The following is a 22,995-nucleotide window of genomic DNA, read 5'->3' as shown; positions in this document are numbered from 1 at the left end:
AAATTCCTACGCATGCTCGTAAACAATTTCACGCATGTTCGGAAGCATTGCACTTAATTTTCTCGGCTCGTCGTAGTGCTGTATGTCACCGCGTTCTTGACAGTGGAAAGTTCAGAGAACTTTTGTGTGACCGAGTGTATGCAAGCCAAGCTTGAGCGGAATTCCATTGGAAAAACCATCCAAGCTTTTTCAGATGAAAACTCTGATTGTTATACGTCAGATATGACAACCGAGTTTTATTGTTATGGTGATTAAGATTTTTTATAGAATTACAACATTAGATGATATATAAAACCTCCTCCGGAGAATTATTCCCTCCCCTTCCCCTCCTATATACCTTTAATGTTCTTCCCTTACTATATAATACTTACTATAAACATACTTTAGAAGTTATGGTCAAAACTTTAAAATCATATATTTTCTTTTAGACATATTTATATTTTCTTGGGATTAAAATGTTTAAAACTCAGCTATAAGAATGTTTTCAAATTCTAAAATATATAAAGGCCATTTATTGTCATTCCCACGAGAATATCTTAAAAATTCTTCTTTGCTTTGTATCATCCGTACTTCAATATGTCTACTTTTTATTTCTGGTATCACATAATTTGTCTTATATTCTGTACATGTAATTTATTTTAACATAAAATAAAAATTTCTGAACGAGAAAACTCTGATTGTATGTATATATAAGGCTAGCCTTTTAGATTTACCAAAACCATATAATATGCGGTTAAAACTAAACACTTTCAATGTGTATGCAATCAGGCAGGTCCTTGCATTACATAGTTAGAGTTAAATTGAAATTGAATAAAAAAAATTCTATAATGTATGGTCAGCTTTAATGTCAGTGGCAAACAGATCTGGCAGATTTCCCAGAGGGTGCATGGCAGAATACTATGGGGTTGCTTTACCAAAACTGCAGAGAACATAATCTGGTGCAGCTGTGCATGGTAGCCAATAACCTTATAACTACAGCTTGTTCAATTAACCACCTTCAGACCGGACCATTTTGCTGGTAAATGACCAGAGGTCTTTTTACAACTTGGCACTGCGCTGCTTTAACTGGTAATTGCGCGGTCATGCAATGTTGTACCCAAACAAAATTTGCGTCCTTTTCTTCCCACAAATAGAGCTTTCTTTTGATGGTATTTGATTGCCTCTGCGATTTTTATTTTTTGCGATATAAACGTAAAAAGACCGCAAATTTTGAAAAAAAATGATATTTTCTACTTTTTGTTATTAGAAAAATCCAATAAACTCAATTTTAGTCATACATTTAGGCCAAAATGTATTCAGCCACATGTCTTTGGTAAAAAAAAAGTCAATAATTGTATATTTATTGGTTTGCGCAAAAGTTGTCACATCTACAAACTAAGGTACGTTTTCTGGAATTTACGCAGCTTTTAGTTTACGACTGCCTATCTCATTTCTTGAGGTGCTAAAATGGCAGGGCAGTACAAAACCCCCCCAAATGACCCCATTTTGGAAAGTAGACACCCTGAGGAAATTGATAAGTGGCATGTTGAGCCCATTGAATATTTTATTTTTTTGCCTCAAGCGATTGAATAATGACAAAAAAATTTTTTTTTTTTTTTTTTACACAAAGTTGTCACTAAATGATATATTGCTCACACATGCTATGGGCATATGTGAAATGACACCCCAAAATAAATTCTGCTGCTTCTCCTGAGTATGGGGATACCACATATGTGGGACTTTTTGGGAGCCTAGCCGCGTACGGGGCCCCGAAAACCAAGCACCGCCTTCAGGCTTTCTAAGGGCGTAAATTTTTGATTTCACGCCTCACTACCTATTACAGTTTTGAAGGCCATAAAATGCCAAGATGGCACAAAACCCCCACAAATGACCCCATTTTAGAAAGTAGACACCCCAAGCTATTTGCTGAGAGGCATTTTGAGTCCATGGAATATTTTATATTTTGCCACAAGTTGCGGGAAAATTACAAACTTTAATTTTTTTTAATTTTTTTTTCACAAAGTTGTCACTAAATGATATATTGCTCACGCATGCCATGGGCATATGTGAAATGACACCCCAAAATAAATTCTGCTGCTTCTCCTGAGTACGGGGATACCACATATGTGGGACTTTTTGGGAGCCTAGCCGCGTACGGGGCCCCGAAAGCCAAGAACCGCCTTCAGGTTTTCTAAGGGCGTAAATATTTGACTTCACTCCTCACTACCTATTACAGTTTTGAAGGCCATAAAATGCCAAGATGGCACAAAACCCCCACAAATGACCCCATTTTAGAAAGTAGACACCCCAAGCTATTTGCTGAGAGGCATGTTGAGTCCATGGAATATTTTATATTTTGCCACAAGTTGCGGGAAAATTACAAACTTTTTTTTTTTTTTTCACAAAGTTGTCACTAAATGATATATTGCTCACGCATGCCATGGGCATATGTGAAATGACACCCCAAAATAAATTCTGCTGCTTCTCCTGAGTACGGGGATACCACATATGTGGGACTTTTTGGGAGCCTAGCCGCGTACGGGGCCCCGAAAACCAAGCACCGCCTTCAGGCTTTCTAAGGGCGTTACAGTTTTGAAGGCCATAAAATGCCAAGATGGCACAAACCCCCCCCAAATGACCCCATTTTGGAAAGTAGACACCCCTAAATTTAGGGGTACACTAGTGAGACTAGGTAATAAATGGCGGGTGCCCTGAAACTATAAAAAAAATAACTAACCAATCAGCGTCACCTGTAACAGTTATATGGTGATCACTGGTGAAAGGGTTAACTAGGGGGCAATCAGGGGGCTTTATGCGGTAGTATATGGGGGTCCCTGGCGCTATAAAAAGCTGCGGCGAACCTAAATACCTACCTGCCTAACTAGCGTCACCTGTGACACTAATACAGCGATCAGAAAAACGATCGCTTATTAGGCTGGGTTCACACTGGAGCGATGCGGGAACGCCACGAATCCGCGGCGGGTTCCCGCATCGCATGCCTCCCGGCGGCAGTTCACACTGCCCTATGCGAACTGCTGGGAGTGTCAGTGAAATGTTAATGACACCCCCAGATCAGTTCGCATATCGCAGTGCGATCTGCAAACTCGGATCGCATGGTGTGAACACCCATGCGATCCGATTCTGCTGCGGACCAAAAAAAGGGTCCCGTGCGAGTTTGCGGCGGGTGCGGCGGGTGCGACACGAATTCAGCCATACTATCTGTATGGCTGAACTCGAATCGCACAGAGATCGGATGTGATTTGCACTGCAGTGCGGTGCGAATCACATCCGTTCTCATAAACCGCTGCAATGTGAACCCAGCCTTAGTGACACTGGCGACGGGGGGTGATCACGGGGTTAAACCTTTATTGGGGGGGTTAGGGGGGTACCTTAGAACTAAAGGGGGCTAACCCTAACTGCCCTAACAGTTATTACAGTCACAAATGACACCCGCCGGGTGATCAGGGGGTTAAACCTTTATTAGGTAATAAATGGCGGGTGCCCTGAAACTATAAAAAAATAACTAACCAACCAGCGTCACCTGTAACAGTTATATGGTGATCACTGGTGAAAGGGTTAACTAGGGGGCAATCAGGGGGCTTTATGCGGTAGTATATGGGGGTCCCTGGCGCTATAAAAAGCTGCGGCGAACCTAAATACCTACCTGCCTAACTAGCGTCACCTGTGACACTAATACGGCGATCAGAAAAATGATCGCTTATTAGGCTGGGTTCACACTGGAGCTATGCGGAAACGCCACGAATCCGCGGCGGGTTCCCGCATCGCATGCCTCCCGGCGGCAGTTCACACTGCCCTATGCGAACTGCTGGGAGTGTCAGTGAAATGTTACTGACACCCCCAGATCAGTTCGCATATCGCAGTGCAATCTGCAAACTCGGATCGCATGGTGTGAACACCCATGCGATCCGATTCTGCTGCGGGCCAAAAAAAGGGTCCCGTGCGAATTTGCGGCGGGTGCGGCGAATGGCTGAACTCGAATCGCACAGAGATCGGATGTGATTTGCACTGCAGTGCGGTGCGAATCACATTCGTTCTCATAAACCGCTGCAATGTGAACCCTGCCTTAGTGACACTGGCGACGGGGGGTGATCACGGGGTTAAACCTTTATTGGGGGGGTTAGGGGGGCACATTAGAACTAAAGGGGGCTAACCCTAACTGCCCTAACAGTTATTACAGTCACAAATGACACCAATGCAAAAAAAAAAAAAAAAAAAAAAAAAAAAGCAATTGGTGTCACTGTGACTGGGGGGGGCAGGGGTAATTGGGGGGTGATCGGGGGGTAAAGGGGGGGTGTGAGTGTGCCTGGCATGTTCTACTGTGTAGTGTAGTGCTTGTGCAACTCACCGATGCTCTCTCCTCGGTGCCGGAACGAAAACTACCGACACGGAGGAGAGAATACATCACTTCCTCTCCTGTGTTTACATTACAGGAGAGGAAGTGATGTCACCGGACAATTTCATTCGCCGGGAGCGATCGCGAGGGGGTGGCCATGAATGAATGGCCGTCCCCTCGTCCGGGATCGCTCCCGAACGAATACCGACCGCCACAGGCACCGGGCGGGGGCCCGATCGGGCCCCCGACCCGCGGGAGGCAAGGGACGTACATGTAAGCCCTTATGCCTGCCCGTGCCATTCTGCCGACGTACATCGGCGTGCGGCGGTCGGCAAGTGGTTAAAGAGGAAGTAAACCCTGATGAGTTTACTTCCTCTTTCATTCCCTGCAAAGGTAAAGCATAATGGACTTCTATGCATCGCATAGTAGCCCATTATGTGTCATTTACCTGACACAGGAGCCATCGAAGTCACCGCTGTCCCCTGTAGTCCGCCGCATCCATCTTCTCGGTGCGTCTCGCTGCTCCGCCGCTGTCATTCGGCCAAGCTGCAATGACGTCACTCCCGCGCATGCGCACGGGAGCCGCCACGTGCGGCATTTTCGCTGTTGACGGTGCTGCGCTCAGTGCGCCTGCGTGCCGCTGTCTATGGCGCATGTGCCGTAGACAGCGGTGCCTGTCTTTCGGCAAATATCTCCTAAACCGCGTAGGTTTAGGATCTATTTCTTGGACCTACAGGTAAGCCTTAATCTAGGCTTACCTGTAGGTCAAAGTGTGTTGTAAGGGTTTACAACCACTTTAAGCTCTGACAAAAACTCTTGAAACTGATTGGTTTCTATGCAGAGCCAACCTCTGCCACCACCAACATCTTCACCTAATTAGCAGGATATTGGGGGCTGTCATGTCAGGGAGAGGATATGCGGCTGTGGGGTCTTTTTCTTCTTCCCAACCGGGGAGGGTCTCTCTTTTCGGGAGAGCCCTACACCAAATACTTGGAGGACTAGCTTTGGCAGATACCTATGGAGCTTTGGCTTAGGTAACCAAAGAATATCTTACCCCTTTCAGGAGCCATGTGCCCTGGGAGGTTCAGAAATAGAGGCTCTTGCTCTTTGGAAGTCAAAGCATTATTTTACCCTTTGTGCACTTTTCTGTGAGCTGGGATTTCACAGTTCACTTTTTCGATTACAGAGGATAGACTAACCACCGCACCAGGGAGCTCTGAAAACAAAAAAAAAAAACATCTTAACCTGGCCTTCTTTGGGGTTTAGGATCTTCACCCATCTTGGTTGACCACATTGATGATGATGTAATTCTATCCATGAGATTATCGATCCTGGCAAATGCCAGGATAGTACACATTTTCAAGAAGATTGTGAATAGGTTTTATTGCGGAAGAGATATAGAGGTTGATTTACTAAAACTTAATTTAAGCTAAAACTGTGTAAAATCTGGTGCAACTGTGCATGGTAGCCAATCAGCTTCTAACTTCAGCTTGCTCAATTAAGCTTTCACAAAAAAAAAAAAAAAAAGGCAGAGTTGCACCAGATTTTGCACTCTCCAGTTTTAGCAAATGAATCCCCATGGGTCTACGTATCACCTTGGTCATTTCCTCCTAGATATAGATTAATTCAATCAAAATACATACATAGTGTTGATTATACACCATAATAAACTGTTCAAGATGGGAAAACTAGCCCTATTTGTCAGAGATGTTGTTCTAATACAGGCACATTTTTACCTATGATCTGGAAATGTCCAAAAATGACCTAGAACATATCATACTTCTTGCTACTATACTAAACATACCCTATTGCTTGTAACCCTGCTAGATATCTTTTTTTGGCTACTTGGACAATTCCGATATGCGCAATTACACCAAACCTCTCCTCTGTCTAAAAAGAAAACCCTTGGTGAAATATTCTGCTTCTCCCAACATTGATTAATGGCAGGGACTTATCCACTAAAGCCCCATACACACTATCAGTTTTTCTGCTAAGTTTTTTCCTTCAGGTTGACCAAAACCATGTAGTGGAAGGGCCTGCCTGATTACATACACATTGAAACTCCTAAGGTTTGACCTCATATTATAAGGTTTTGGTAAATCTGAAGGAAAAACTCAGCAGAAAAACTGATAGTGTGTATGGGGCTTTAGTCTTACTATTATACAAAATGACCTGAAGCTTGATGTTGCTCAAAAAAGTTTGAATGGGAACCCAGCACGCCGTTTTCCTAGAACGATGACTTAAAGGAAGTCTAACAGCTAATATATAGGAGGCAGACTAAAATAGTAGAGACTGACATGGAATTAGAAAGCAGTAGCTTTGTTATGCCGCATACACACGATCTGAGTTTTCATTGGAAAAATCTTGGATGTTTTTTCAGACGTAATTCCGCTCAAGCTTGTCTTGCATACACACGGTCATACAAAAGTTCTCTGAACTTTTGATCGTCAAGAACGCGGTGACGTACAACACTACGACGAGCCGAGAAAATGAAGTTCAATGCTTCCAAGCATGCGTTGAATTGTTGCAGAGCACGCGTATGAATTTTGCACGTTGGAATTGCTACAGACGATCAGAATTTCCGATCTGAACTTTTTCCATCAGAAAAATAGAGAACCCGCTCTCAATCTTTTGCTGGTGGGAATTCTGCCAGCAAAAGTCTGATGGAGCGTACACACGGTCTCAATTTCCAACTAAGACCTCACATCGGACTTTTGCTGGCGGAATTTCCGATTGTGTGTACGGGGCATTAGTCTATGTTGGGTAGAAGAGACTCTTGCTCTTGTTATCTTACATTGTATTGTACTGCATACGGCTTGTGTAAACCACAGTGGACATGGATACTATAACATATATTCAGCTTGATAGTACATTTACTGTTATGTATAATCGTTCTGTATTCTTGGAAATACACGGTTTACATATTATGAATATTCTTTTGTTTTGTTATTTGCAAATGTAGAACAAAAAATCTCTCTTTCAAGAAACAAAAAATTAGAAAAGGAACTGCTAACGCTAGGAAACAATGCCTCCATGGTCTGGCGAACAAAGGAATGACTCTATAGAAATAAAGTATATGTAACCCCCCACCTTGTAAAACAATCAATTCAGTTTAAAATAGAAATGAAAGGAAACACATTTGTGTATAGATATAAAAATAAAAAATAAAAATGATACTGTAAATACATGTTTTCCATTTTTTTTTTTTTTATATATCAGTGATTACATTCCCTCTGATTTTTTAGCAGCAAAGAGAAGTGAGAGAGGAGAAACATCAGCACACTGAGCAGGCTGAGCTCCCAGCACAGCTAGAGAACTGACCACATTTGCTCCCGTGCCTAGTGTGGTCAGTTTTTAATAGGAAAGCAGAGGGACTTGCAGGAACACCAAGGATTTCATACAAAGGAAGCAATACAAAAAGAACAGGATACCTTTTCTTACAAGTACATGGTACGGCAAGTACATATCAGGAATATGAAAAGTTGCAGTAACATACTCTTTATGCTGACCACGCTATAGCCAAATGATGGCTACTGTGTGGACGGCAAGTTCTGGGACACCGTCCTATGACGGCCTCCCATGATTGCACCTGCTGTGGGGCATGGGCGGCACGCACTGTGACAGAGGAATTTGATGATCACAGACTGAGGTAAAGAACCAGTCAGCAGCTTTACCATGTGATCAGCTGTGTCCAATTACAGCTGATCATGTATGTAAATAGAAGTCGGTTATCTGTACTCATTTCCTCATGCTGAGAACATGAGGAGAGGAGAAGAGAACCGATAATTGGCTTCTGTAAAAGGGACATCGACACTGATAATCAGAGCACTGATTATCAGTGTCTTGATTATCAGTGCAGTCCAAACAGTGCCCACCAGTGCTGCCAATGTGTGCCCACCAGTGCTGCCAATGTGTGCCCACCAGTGCTGCAATAGGTGCCTTTCAGTGCTGCCAATCAGTGCCCATCAGTGCCTTCTCACCAATGTCACCCATCAATGCCACCTACCACTGCCCATCAGTTTCTATCAGTGCCCATCAGTGCTGCCCATCAGTGCCACCTATCAGTGCCCATTAGTGGCACATATCAGTGCCTACCATTGCCGCCTATCAGTGCAGCCTCAACAGTGCCGCCTCATCCGTGCTCATCAGCGCAACCTATCAGTGCCCATCAATGCCGCCTTATCAGTGCTCATTAGTGTCCATCAGTGCAGCCTATGATTGCCCATCAGTGAAGGAGAAAAATTACCTGTTTCCAAACTTTTAGAACAAATTATGAAAAAGTATGTTTTCAGACTTTATTCCTTTATTTAGCAAAAAAACCCAGTGTGGATTAAATACCACCAAAAGAAAGCTCTATTTGTGTGAAAAAATGATAAAAACGTTGTTTGGGTACAGTGTTGCATGACTGCGCAATTGTCATTCTAGTGCAACAGTAATTAAAAGTGATTAAGGAACCAGAAAACATACTGGTATGCATTTTACACAGGCTGAAAATGCAGGCCACTCAGAACATGAGGGTACTATGCGAGGGTGCCAGGATGATTAACTGCCAGGATGAAACCTGGATAGACAGCATCCTCTGAGACAATTTACACTCAGAATGTTCATGTTTGTATCCGAAGACTCCTATTTCCTCAGTGTACCTTTAAAAAGGCATGTTAATGAGTAATAATGGGCAGTAATTCAAAGCAACCAATCAGGTTCATAGCCTGGAGCAGTCAGTAATCGAATAATTGTTTATGATTGGTTGCAGCGGGTTAATTCACTGCGCACATTCACCTATTAGAAGACAAAAGTGAACTCATTTATCATGCAGTCACATCAGAGCCGAATGGTGCTGTGGAACTGATGTTGCTGAAGATTATAAGAAAGTGAATAGGTAGAATCTTGCCTTACCCAGTGGCATGCCGATGCCATAGCCCTTTGTATCGAGCAATCCCCCAATCTGAGTGAGATTGCAGTTGAGCCGGCGGTGGTACTCATTCATGGTGGACTCCAATAGAAAAGCGTAGCGAGAGTTCAGGACACGCGCTATTCCCTCCTCCGTGCTCTTCACAAATACACTGGGCTGCTTTGAGTTCATGTAGTTCCACATGCGCTGGTAGGTTTGATATCGGGAGTTCTGGAGGAAGACAAGAGCCAAAAAGATATATAGTCGAGAACCCAACTGATTCCAACCCAAAGAAGTATAAGTTAGCTAATGCCATTTCATTTAACTTGGAGGGTTCAATATAAGTCAAAATGTGTCATGTTTGTAAGTAAGAATACGGATGTACAAACCTGGAAGAAGGTCATGGTGGACCCGCCATGAATAGTTCCGTACTCTATATTAGTTTGATCAGCAAGGTCATCAGCTGATTCGATAGGGACCTCCATTCTTTGTACGGTCAGGAAGGCAGCAAGGTTGGCAGTGTAGGAGGAGATGATGATAAGTGTGAAGGCCCACCTAGAGAGAAGTAAGTCAATCAATACCATATATACCAACAACATCACCTTCAAACTTTAGGGGGGGCAGACTGTGGCCAGCAGGAGTAGAAAATGTCCTGGTGTCAGTGGGAAGAATAGTGCCCCATGGCTGGTGTCAGTGGCATAAATAGTGCCCTATGGTTGGCATCAGTGGGAGAAACAGTGCCACATTATTGGTGTCAGTGGGAGGAATAGTGTCCCATGGTTGGTGTCAGTGGGAGGAATAGTGACCCATTGTTAATGTCAGTGGGAGGAATAGTGCTCCGTTGTCTGTGTCAGTGGGATAGTGTCCTATCATTGGTGTCAGTAAGAGGAACAGTGCCCCATCATTGGTGTTAGTGGAAGGAATAGTACCCCATCATTGGAGTCAGTGGGAAGAATAGTACCCTATCATTGATGTCAGTGGGAAGAATAGTGCCCCATTGTCTGTGTCAGTGGCAGAAACTTTTGCTCACAGTCGGGGGGGGGGGGAATAATGCCCCAAGGGGTGGATAAAAGCAAACAAAGTGCCACATATTGGCCACCGGGCCGCAGTTTGGAGATCACTGGCCTACACTATTCCGTAGAAGGGCTGGTTTTGAATAAAGCGAGGCCTGGTACAGAAACTGTTTATGTTAAGAATAACCTTAAATTAGATAAATTAGGTCTTCCAAACGAAAAAAAAAAAAAAAAAACAGCAAAGAATGACCTGAGATCACCTAATCTGCAATTTTTTGCATGTGTAAAAAAACCTTTCCACTTCTTGCCCAGGCTAAGGAGTCCCAAAATACTTAAAGCCCCAGGCAAATGCCTCATTTGTCCTCCCCTTTAGACCATTGCCATTTGAAAAACATCATTGTAAGGATGTACTATTAATAGTTTGAATAGACCACCATAGACAGTTATACCTTACATTCCTCGATAGCTAGCCTGCAAGCTCATTAACTTCCATCCTACCAGTAGTAATACTACAGGGATTGATATATAATTAGAATAATATAATTAATATATGGCATTATCTTTCAGTCTGCATCAGGCTTGACCCAGACAGCCCAAGAGAACTGAACGATGCTGGGACATGTTATCTTATTTTCAAAATCCACACCCCAAAGACAATTCTAATATCCCCAGCACAGGAGCAGATAAATCCTTGCAGTATATGTACAGTGGATATTAAAAGTCTTCACACCCCTGGTAAAATATCAGGTTTCTGCGATGTAAAAAAAATGAGACAAAGATAAATCATTTCAGAACTTTTTCCACTTTTAATGTGACCTATATAACTCAATTGAAAAAAAATTCAATCTTTTAGGGAGGGTAAGTCAAAATACAAAAATAAAAGAATGTGCTTGCATAAGTGTGCACACCGTCTTATAACTGGGGATGTAGCTGTGTTCAGAATTAAAGAGGGATTTCACTGTAAAAAAAATATTAAAAGCCAGCAGCTACAAATACTGCAGCTGCTGACTTTTAATAAATGGACACTCACCTGTCCAAGGGTCCAGTGATGTCGGCAGCCGAGGCCGATCGATCGCTCGGCTCTCAGGTGCTGCCGCCGCCATTCTCTGTGAGCGTTGCGGCTTCACTTCCCGGTTCCCTACTGCGCATGCGCGAGTCGCGCAGCGCAATAGGAATGGTCTGCGCTGTCTCTGGGACCCGTGTATGTCCGGGACAGGAAGAGGCATAGACTCCCGTGGGAGTCTGTGCCCGGAAGTGGGTGCAAATACCTGTCTTAGACAGGGAGGGTTAAGATGAGCGGAAGTTCCCCTTTAGAGTGGAACATTCAAACTGATGTTAAATAGGAGTCAGTACACACATGCCATCATTTAGAGTGCCTCTGATTAAACCCAAATAAAGTTCAGCTGTTATAGTAGGTCTTTCCTGACTTTTTCTTAGTTGCATCCTACAGCAAAAGCTGTGGTCCACAGAGAGCTTCCAAAGCATCAGAGGGATCTCATTGTTAAAAGGTATCAGTCAGGAAATCTGGAATATTTTAATTGTTTTTATAGCCAGATAGTTTTTTTTTAGCTTTGGCTAGAGAAAGGAAGTATTGGAACACCTGTCAGGTTTTTTGCTGCCTGTGTCCCCACTGAAGAGATTTAGCCCTTGTACACACGGTCAGACATTCCGACAACCAAATCCGTCGGATTTTGTCCATCAGATTTTGTCCGACAGATTTTGTCCGAAACTGTTGCATACACACGGTCGGACAAAGTTGTCGGAAAATCCGAATGTTCAGAACGTGATGACATTATTTCGTTACGACGGGACTACGTTCAGGCTAGTAGCCAATAGCTTTGGTGTAGGAATTTGATCTGAGCATGCGTGGCACTTTGTCCCATCATCGGAATTCTCTACACATGATCAGACAAGGTCCGATCGGATCATGTTGTTGGAAAATTTTACAGACAAGTTGGAAAACTTGGTCCGTCGGATACTCCGACGGAAACAGTCCAATGAAGACCACACACAGTCGGATTATACGACAAAACGGTCCGATCGGACACATTCCGTCGGAATCTCCGACCGTGTGTACAAGGGCTTATATTTGTCCTGATGTTGACCAAAATAAAAAAGTGATATAATTTCCAACACTTTACAGTTTTCACCAGAACAGGAGATGAGGGGAAATCTGGGAAAACCCAAATAACGACATATCGGCAACAAGGTGAGTATAAAAGCTTCCAAGAAGTAAAATGTCCCATAGAGCAACCAATGCTAATGCGTCTCTCTCAAAAAGTGGCCTTACTCATAGCTATGAGCGTTAGGGTTGAATGCTGAATGGAACATTTTACTCCTTGGACTTAAGAAGAAGCTTTTATACTCACCTTGTTATGACATGTTGTCGTGATTTGGATGTCTATACACAAGCAGATGGAGACTGCTGGTCTGGCACCATTTAAGCCTTAACCTGAGAGTTTCTTATCTGGTTGCAGCACCTTAATCCCTCTTTGAACTGTATTTCAACAGGAACACCTGTTCCAGTGAAAGCTGTCTGAGTATTCCCCTCATGATTAAGAGATTTCTTCTCACTTCCTGTTGCATCTCCAGGACAGGAAGTAACGAAAATAACCTATTTTATTTAACGCAAAAAAAGGTTTGGCTTAAATCTTGCCCATCCAGTTGCACTAAGTCCATGAGTTTCCTCATTTCACCAAGGATGAAACTTACCAGACCCCACTGACGCATCTTGTTGAAAGTGCTCTAGGCATGACCTCTGACCCCTGCTGCATAAACCCTCCTACAGGGAACCACAGGCTGTTCCCCAGTGTGTATTGGTTCTCAAGGATGTGGTGACGCTCACGAAGGCATGGGTGTGGGTTGTACCACTCATAGGGACTCAGTCTGATGGATAAAGACAACAAATGGCAATCATTAACTTGATAGCAATACATTTTAAATAATAACAAGGGTGGTAAAAGCACACAAGCTGGTAGTCCACTCTCATTATCGACATTGAATGAGAACGTTGACCTACTATAAGCAAGAAGTCGTATGATAAATGTATAAAGGTTGGTTTAAAATTTGATCAAGTAAAGTATAATGGCCATGTACATAGCAACCAATCAGATTTGCATTCATATTTTCTTTAACCTAAAATGCAATAACATCTGCAAGCCAACTGTTTGCTAACTAGAAGATCCAGCCATTGCAGGAAACTAAAGGTAGCCATATACATGTTAGGGCCACCAATGGCCAAAATTTGAGCAAGCACCACTGACCTGGATAACGTATTTGAAAAATCAACTGAGCGAGATGAAAAATTACCTGTTTAGGTATTGGGTCCGTTGGAATATTGCAGCCAATCTAAAATGCCACCCTAAAATGCAATAACATCTGCAAGCCATTGCCAACTGTTTGCTAACAGGAAGATTCAGCCATTACAGGAAACTAAAGGTGGCCATAGACATGCTAGGGTCACCAATGGCCAAAAGTTGAGTAGGCACCATTGACCTTGAAAAACATGTTTTAAAAATTAACTGAGTAGGGTGAAAAATTATCAGCCAGCCTGTCTGGGTGCTCGGTCTATCAGAATATTGTAGCCAACAGTAAAAATTCATTCACCCACACTGTTAACGTGGATGGAAAGTTGATTTATCTTTACTCATTCAAGCCAAGCTGAACAAGGGAAAATCAAGCCATGTACGGCTATCTTAAAATTGATTTCTTGAGGCACTGGCTGGCAGGAATGTGGACACTGTATACCTGTCACTTAGGCCAGTGGTTCTCAATATTCTCAATCTTACTGAGACCAGGGCTAGGTAAATTCTTCTGAAACCTTCCATGCCCCAATAGTAAAAAAAGGTTTACTTACTCAATAAAAGTACGGGAATACAAAATATGTATTGAAATGTTGGAAGGCTCTGGAGGAAGCTGTAGTTCACTGTGAGTAGATAGGGGTTCTGGATATAGTTAGGGGACTCTTGGTGGCCCTGTAAGGGATGAAGTTTTTGGAGGGGGCACTTTAGGGGCACTGTGTGAGACTGTAGGGCTCTGAGGAGGCCAGGGAACTCTGTTAGAGGTTGAAGGTATGAATTTAAGAATTCACAAATACCGCATCTGAACGAATGGAACATAATGAATTAGAATTTTTCCGAAGTTATGAATTTATTCAAAATAACAAATTTCGATCATAATGAATGACCCGAAAAAACGAAAAAAAAAAAAAAATGAATGAAAGGTAATAAATTTTTCAGCAGTGCACATGTCTACTCATAGTATAAAGTTTTGATAAAGATAAAATATATTATACAGAGAGTGCACAGTCAGATTATACAGTGTATGGCCAGTTTAACCACTTAAGGACCGAGCCTCTTCCTGAGATTTGTTGTTTACAAGTTAAAAATTGTTTTTTTTGCTAGAAAATTACTTAGAACCCCCAAACATTATACTTTTTTTTCTATCACCCTAGAGAATAAAATGGCTGTCGTTGCAATACTTTCTGTCACACCGTATTAACCGTATTTGTATCTTAAATTTTTTGGGGAAAAAATACACTTTTAAAAAAATAAGACTAAGAATAATAATAAGAATAAGTAAAGTCGCCCAATTTTTTTTTTATATTGTAAAAGATGATATTATGCCGAGTAAATTGATACCCAACATGTCACGCTTCAAAATTGCTCCCGCTCGTGGAATGGCGACAAACTTTTACCCTTAAAAATCTCCACAGGCAACGTTTAAACAATTCTAAAATGTACACATCCCTTGTAATAGAAAAAAAAGCATGACAGGACCTCTAAAATATGAGATCTGGGGTCAAAAAGACCTCAGATATCATATTTACGCTAAAATTCAATAAAACAATTAAAATAAATTGTCATTTAACCACTTCAGCCCCGGACCATTTGGCTGCCCAAAGACCAGAGTGTTTTTTTGCGATTTAGGACTGCGCTGTTTTAACTGACAATTTTGTGGTCATGCGATGTGGCTCCCAAACAAAATTGATGTCCTTTTTTTCCTACAAATAGAGCTTTCTTTTGGTGGTATTTGGTCACCCCGGTGGTTTTTATTTTTTGCGCTATAAACAAAAAAACAGCATCAATTTTGAAAAAAATGCAATGTAATTTTACTTTTTGCTATAATAAATATCCCCAAAAAATATATAAAAATGTGTGTGTGTATATATATATATATGTAAATTTTTTCCTCAGATTAGGCCGATGCATATTCTTCTACATATTTTTGGTAAAAAAGAAAAATCGCAATGAGCGTTTATTGATTGGTTTGCGCAAAAAAGTTATAGCGTCTACAAAATAAGGGATAGATTTATGGCATTCTTATCAATAATTTGTTTTTTTTAGTAGTAATGGCGGCGATCTGCGATTTTTATCATGACTGCGACATTATGGCGGACACATTGGACACTTTTGGTGCTATTTTGGGGACCATTCACATTTATACAGCGATCAGTACGATTAAAAATGCACTGATTAGTGTGTGAATGTGACTGGCAGTGAAGGGGTTAACCACTAGGGGACGCTGCAGGGGTTATGTGTGTCCTAGGGAGTGACACATCTGACACTTTTGCCGCTATTTTGGGACCATTCACATTTATACAGCGTTCAGTGCGATTAAAAATGCACTGATTAGTGTGTAAATATGACTGTCAGTGAATGGGGTTAACCACTAAGGGGCGCTGCAGGGGTTAAGGGAGTCCTAGGGAGTGATTCTAACTGTGGGAGGGGGGGGGGGTGGGCTACCTGTGACATGACAGGGAGCGGTGATCAGTGTCCTGTCACTAGGAAGAACGGGGAAATGCTGATGTAAAGAAGCATTTCCCCGTTCTTACTCTCCCCGTGGACATCGAGTCAATCACACTCACGGAGCTTGCGGTGGGCGCACGCGTGTGCCCACAATGCCGTGCCTTAAAGGGCAACGTACAGGTACGTTAATATGCTTGTAAATGCCCTTCTGCTGACGTATATCAGCGTGAGTAGGTCAGCAAGGGGTTAAAAAAATAAAAATATCCCACACCCAGCAAGGGAGAAGACCCGATCGCCTCCGACAGCTCCGGTATGAGGCAGAGGGCAAACAAGCAGGACAAAACTCTGGATAGCTGCACACTGGAAAAAGACTTGAAATCCCATCTTTAATTGAAACAACGTGGGTCACATCAAAACAACATCAAAAAATCCACAGCAAAAGAATAACCGGGTAGAGGAAAATGCTGACGCGTTTCCGGGTTCCTCTGTGTATGTGTTTGATTTTTTATCATTAAGTTTATATCCTCCACCCACTCTAATTTTTTATTTTATTTTTGCTCTTTTTCTTGCACGGGATTTAATAATTTTTCATCCTGGATAAAATGGAAAATTTTCATTTCACTTTCTAGGGCCTATTGGTCAATTTTTTCACTTATTTCATACAGATATACACACCCGTATAAGGTAGTGTATGCCTGCAGCATCTTTTACATCATTTCTATTTTCACTAAGAGTTAAATTTTGGTTAGATTTTTGGTCAAAAACATTTTTTCTTTTTGCTTTCTTTCAAGTTTTCTTGAGTATTTTCACTGCTTGGCAGCACATGCTGAGATCTAATTGCGAGTGCGATTCAGCTGTATGTAATTGCCTTCAATCTTTCAATTATGTGATATGCCTTGCCTCTTTTTATGTTTTATGCTATATATTTGATATTTGCTTGAAAGATGGTTAGCTATGAGTAAGCACTGATTACAGTGCGAAACGCGTCAGTATTTTCCTGTACCCTGTTATTCTTTTGCTGTGGATTTTTTGATTGTGTTTTGATGTGACCCACGTTGTTTCAATTAAAGATGGGATTTCAAGTCTTTTTCCAGTGTGCGGCTACTTAGAGTTTTGTCCTGCTTGTTTGCTCATGGTGTGTGTAATGGTCAGCACCTGGGGCTCATCAATAGGAGACAGAGCTTCAGTCCTCGAGGATTACTTTGGAGCGGTGGTTCATCCTTTCTATCAAGAGGCAGAGGGCACCGGAGCGCGGCGGGAGGGGGGGGCCCATTAAAAGTGATCTTGCGGTGAATCCGCCGCAGAGACCACTTTTATCTTGAAGCGGACCACCCGCAGAAGAAGAGAATACCGGGGTTATGGCCAGGGCCGGAATAAGAGCATCATTTGCTTGGTGCTGAGGATTTTGGTGGGCCTTTTACTGGGCACCCTTCTGCTTTCCAAGAGCATGTGCTGGCATGCGCCCAAACTCAAAAGTGCACAGTGGTCAGTGACAAGAGTGGTCTAGTGGTCAGTGACAAGAATGCTTCTTACATTGGTGGTTAGTGGAAAAGATGCTCCGTACATGGGGTGGCCGGTGGAAAGAACATTAGGGAAGCCTGGCATTTGATTTGCCAAGTTTCTGTAAGGGCCGTGCATTGGTGTGCGCTCTGAGCTGAAAGAGTGCAGCTGAGCAGGCCTAACACTATGGAAGCCCCAGACTTCTGTAAGAGCCCTGCATTGGCGTGCCCCAGGCTTCTGTTAGGACTGCTCATGCAGTACCCATTATCAATCCCACCACCCTGCCCAGACGGTGCATGTGGAATGCAGGGCCCGTCAGGGGAGATCTCTTCCCATTGACCCATTGCTTTCCATGTCCTTTTTGGGTGGCTGGGCCTATATTAAGGAAGGTGCCTGGAGCTGCAGCTCCAATAGCCCCTACGTTAATCCAGCCCTGGTTATGGCAGCTGGCTGCTGCCATAACAGTGATATTCCTCTTCAAAGTACCAACGTAAAACTGCGGCGTGCGGTCCGTAAGGGGTTAAGACAGCAGAGTTGGGTGGTGGAGGCAGCAGTACAGGTAAGTATTAACATTTTTCTTCATTTTTCTTCATTTTATTTATTTTGATAGTCGCTTTAAGAGCGAGATAACACTCAATGCTCATCTACAGAGCATTGTACAACAGACCTAACAAGAGCGACTGAGGGATTTAGATCTGGAAGACGGACAGTTGGGAGACGAGACCGTGTCACTCCTATAGTATCTGCCGTTAAGATGTTTTTATGCAGCCCTCCGAATAAGCATCTGCACAGCTCAGCGAAGGCAATTATTCACAGCGCACCTCCTTGAACACCATCATCCCGTGGACAGAATGATCATCAACATGCAAATTTACTATCATGCTCTCGGGACTTTGATGAATAGGCCCCATAATCTTTTACAGTACACTGCCTTTTCCATTTCACCTGCCTTTTTCTCTCACTAGTCTGATGTTACTGCCACGGCAATAGATGTTTTGAAACCTAAATAGCCTGAGATCAATACATTATTTCACCTGGTGTGACTGATAAACCTATGGGATGGAGTGCTTGTTGAAGAGAATATACTTTAAAGGAGCTTGTGTTATTTCGGAGATTAAAAATATGGTGCAAACAAAGAAAAAAGTAAAAAAGAGCCTAGAAGATGAGCACTGACTTTTTTCTATTTTAAAGCAGTATTAAACCCAAAATCAAAGATTTTTTTTATAATGCAGCTTACCAATTCTTGGATGTGATGGCTGCATTCATTTTCTTTTTTTTTTTAGGCTTTTTTTTGCCTTTCTTTTCATCTGATGATCCAGCCAGTAAATCTGTTATTTGTTAACCTCTTTTAAAAGACCAAGCTGTCCAGCAAAAATGGCAGTTAGGGCTTATTCAGACGTGTGCCCAGGGGGGTAATAAAAATAGACAGTTGAGCTTCGGTTTTACTTGCCCCCCCAACTGCCCACCAAAGCATGCAGCCACTCAGGGCTGTACACGTGTCGTGGCACAAAGTAAACGGCTTCTCTCATTCACCAGCTGGTACCACCATTGAACATGACTTATTCAAGTGAACACAACTGTGCTGCAACTGCGAACAATGTATGCGGCTGCGACGCAGTGGGTCAGGCTTTTTTAGGGTTAAAACAGGCCTCCTCACCGCTCACTTCATTTACTGTACATTTTTCTTTTTCAAATATAATCCATCCACATCCACTACCTAATGGCCTTGTAATCTGATTTGTATTAAATTGTAGACATGTGCATTCACTTTCGTCCGATCGACTCTTTCGTTATTGTTTTAAGAAATGATAACGAACGTGCAGAATCCGAAAACCGAAAGATCCGACATAAACAAATGCTTCATTTTCATTGCGACAACAGTTCCGATATAGATAGGAGATTCGACATGACGCTGACAATAGTGATCTGTGTCCATCGAACCCGTGGTTGAATGTGCCTAACCTTAGCTCTATTAGTCCAAGATTATTCGACAGAGAGAGAAAAAATTTGGCATGAAGATTCGACGAAGCAGTCGCCGCGAGCTGACATTTATGCTCAAATGCTCTGCCCATAGGCTATAGAAGAATTCTAATGTTGGTTGACTAGTAATAATAATTAATATAATTATTACTAGTGTCATACAACATTAGAATTCTACTATAGCTTGTAGGCGGAACATTTGACCGGAAATGTACGATTGCGGCGTCGTAGTTTAGCTGCTCCGTCAAATCTTCTTTTACATTCAACACACACCATACAGACACCATACCGACACCATAAGCCTTCAATGACAGATATGACCTTAATTATTTCGGAGTTTTGGGCGAATGCGTTTTTTAACGAAACAAAATAAATAAAAACTAAACTAAACAGACGAAAACTAAATTCCGAAACAAAATATTTTAGTGTGCACATGTCTAATTGTTTCTTTCTGCCTCCTTGTAACATCCTCTGTGAGTTCCTGAAGCTCTCCTTTCCCCCCTACACTGCTCTATGCACACTATAAAGAGGGTGGCTACATATAGAAGGCCATGGAGAACGAACGTAGCCACTTTCTAACACAGCCTTTCTCGACCATTTTAATATGGAGGAATCCTTTAAATAATTTTCATGTCTTAGGGAACCCCAGCTAATAACTACTGTATCTACAACTGATTGGCACATTGGATGTGAACATTAAGTTAGTTGAGTTGTACCCCCTTGCATCAGCAGTAAGTGAAATCCTCTCTTACATAAATGATCAATGGCAAGAGGCTCCCTTGAATTGGGAGTCAATGGGTGGATCTGTCGTAATTGGAAAGAACCCTTTACTCTGGTGGTCAGTGGGCAGAATGCTCAGTACATTGGTATTTGCTGGTTAATGCAAAGCATGCTCAGTTGGTGACCAACGGAAAATGTTCTTTATATTGGTGGTCAATGCAAAGAATGCTTCCTGTACAGATACCTCAAAGATCATTTGGTGTCCATGGCTACTTATCTGAAGTTGGTAGTCAATTGGAGAAGGCTCCATTTAAATTTGTCGTAATTGGAAAGAGTCTTTTACTCTGGTAGTCAGTGGGTAGAATGTTCCTTATATTGGTAGTTAGTGGAAAAGATACTCTGTACATTGGTGGCCAGTGGAAAGAACTTTCTTAATATTGGGGGACATTGCAAAGAATGCTTCCTGTACAGATAGCTCCAAGCTTGGAGACGGACACTGGTTTTGGCATACTTGGTGGGGCCTTGAATTCAACCCAGTCTGTGCAGTGGGTACAACTTCATGGGACCTGGGGGCCCTTGATGCGTCTCTGTCTTGTTTATTAGTGGCCTGTAAGCGACATCACTGTTTGACTAAGATTCTCCAGCCTTTTCTGGGCCCCAGTGCACATGTAGGCCCCCTGTTGGTCCGATATTTTGGACTGCAGTGTGGCTGATAGGATAGGTGATCAAGTGGGGGAACACAATACTATTCCCTTGTCCTTTCCAATTTTCCTTTTTCTTGTTTACCATCTATATACTCTTTAAAGAATATCTGGTTGGATGGGATTCAGATTGGCCCCTGTGTCAGGATGTCTCTTCTGCATTTATTTTAAAATTGTTTTGGATGCTAGAATGTACCTATCTAGTGATTAGGATCTATGGTGTTACCCGGAAAAAAATCCCTGATGAAGGAGAATACGACTCATCTCTGAAATGTCGTTGGGTTTGGGTTACTCCATTACACCTATCCATGATTTTTTGTGTATTGTTATGCATCCTTGATTATTTATATGTTTCTGTGATATTGTAATTATGTATTTTTTGTATAATTAAACATTTTTTATATATATATATATATATTTTCCTATGTATGTGAATATGGTAGTACCTATAAAGTCCCACTTCTAGGGGGTTTCTCCATTTTTCTTATATTGGTAGTTAGTGACGAGGATGCTCTGTACATTGGTGGCCAGTGGAAAAAACTTTCTTCATTTTGGGGGACATTGCAAAGAATGCTTCCTGTACAGATAGCTCAAAGATTATTGGTGTCCATGGTTACTTATCGGAGATTGGTAGTCAATGGGAGGCTTCCTTTAAATTGGTGGTAATTGTAAAGAGTCCTATAACTCTAGTGGTCAGTGACAAGAATGCTTCTTACATTGGTGGTTAGTGGAAAAGATGCTCTGTACAGGTGGTGGCCAGTGGAAAGAACATTCCTCACATTGGTGGTCAATGGGAAGAATGTTTCTTGTACAGATAGCTCAAAGATCATTGGTGTCATTGTTTACTAATCTGAGAAGCCAAAATTGCTAATTTCTCAAGGAAACCCTAGCAACATCTGGGGGAACCTTAAGCCGCATACACATGAAAAAGACTGAAGGAAGCTTTTCATCGTATATTCTGTTTGTGTGTATGCCTCATCTGACTTTTTTTCAAAAATGCTGGTGGATCTAGAAATAGAACATGTTCTAAATATTTCCGACGGAACCAATTCCCATCGTGAAAACCGCTCGTTTGTATGCTGTTCTGACCAACCAAAAATGACGCATGCTCTGAATCAAGTACGAGATGAAAGCTATTGGCTACTGGCTATTGAACTTCCTTTTTCTAGTCCCGTCGTATGCATTGTACGTCACCGCGGTCTTGACGATCGGACTTTGGTGTGATCATGTGTACGCAAGACAGTTTCAGCGGAATTCCATCGGAACTCCGTCAGAAAAACCTTCAGGCCGCGTACACACGCGGGGACTGTTCGCCCAACTTTGTCCGTCAAACAGTTTCGGCAAACAGTCCGCTCAAAATTAGCATGGACGGACATGGCCACACACGACGGACGAACAGTTTGCTGAAACCGTGCGTGATGACGTGAACGGCACGTACGACGGGACGAAAAATACGACGTCCTATACACTGCATTATAACTTTCGGCGTGTAAATCCTTTCTGAGCATGCGCGGAACTTAGTTTGACGAACAAGCCTACACACGAGCGGACTGTTCGCTGAAACAAGGTTTCAGCGGACAGTTTTTCGGAAATTCCGAAAAACCTTGTTCGTCAAACTGTCCGCTGAAACTGTCCGCTGAAAGCCCACACACGAGCGGACTGTCCGCCCAAACACTGTTCAGCGGACAAAGTTGGGCGAACAGTCCGCCCGTGTGTACGCGGCCTCAGAGTTTATTCTGACCAGAAAACCGGTCGTGTGTACAGGGCATTAGGGTTCCAAGGAACCTTGGTTGAGAAAGACTGGTCTAACAGGAACTCAGCTCTCAGCAGTTAAAAAAGGAATTTGGAGATTTGAAGGAAGTTGAAAATAATAAATGTTACATGCTTGAATAGATAAAAAAAAAAAAAAAACACATTTTAATGTTGCTTTAATGATATCCAGTTTGTACGAAATAATCCAATCAGTTATCATAAGTCCACTTTGTTATATTTTATCTAAAAAGGCATTGTAAAAAAAAACTCAGTTGCATTATGCAAAGAGATCAGTCCTTCTGATATTACATATTGTCAACATTCGACAATCTGCATTGTCTATGAGTCTTTTAGACTT

General features: G+C 42.3%; 1 protein-coding gene across 1 annotated transcript in view; it reads right to left on the bottom strand.

Annotated features, from left to right (window-relative positions):
* Nucleotides 1–22,995, bottom strand: part of GRIK5 (glutamate ionotropic receptor kainate type subunit 5) — a 564,883-nt gene that overhangs the window by 64,170 nt on the left and 477,718 nt on the right. The window contains exons 15-17 of the mRNA XM_077456650.1: nt 12,950–13,123; nt 9,614–9,779; nt 9,230–9,455 (exon numbers count right to left, since the gene is read on the bottom strand). Coding sequence (XP_077312776.1) covers nt 9,230–9,455; nt 9,614–9,779; nt 12,950–13,123 — 566 coding nt within the window. The remainder of the gene's footprint in view (nt 1–9,229; nt 9,456–9,613; nt 9,780–12,949; nt 13,124–22,995) is intronic.

This window comes from Lithobates pipiens, unplaced genomic scaffold, assembly GCF_037356315.1.
Source record: "Lithobates pipiens isolate NorthernLeopardFrog02 unplaced genomic scaffold, aLitPip1_a1.2 Scaffold_27, whole genome shotgun sequence".
NCBI classification, from domain to species: domain Eukaryota; kingdom Metazoa; phylum Chordata; class Amphibia; order Anura; family Ranidae; genus Lithobates; species Lithobates pipiens.
Note: the sequence above shows the minus strand (reverse complement) of the source record. Positions and strands in the feature narration are given on the sequence as shown.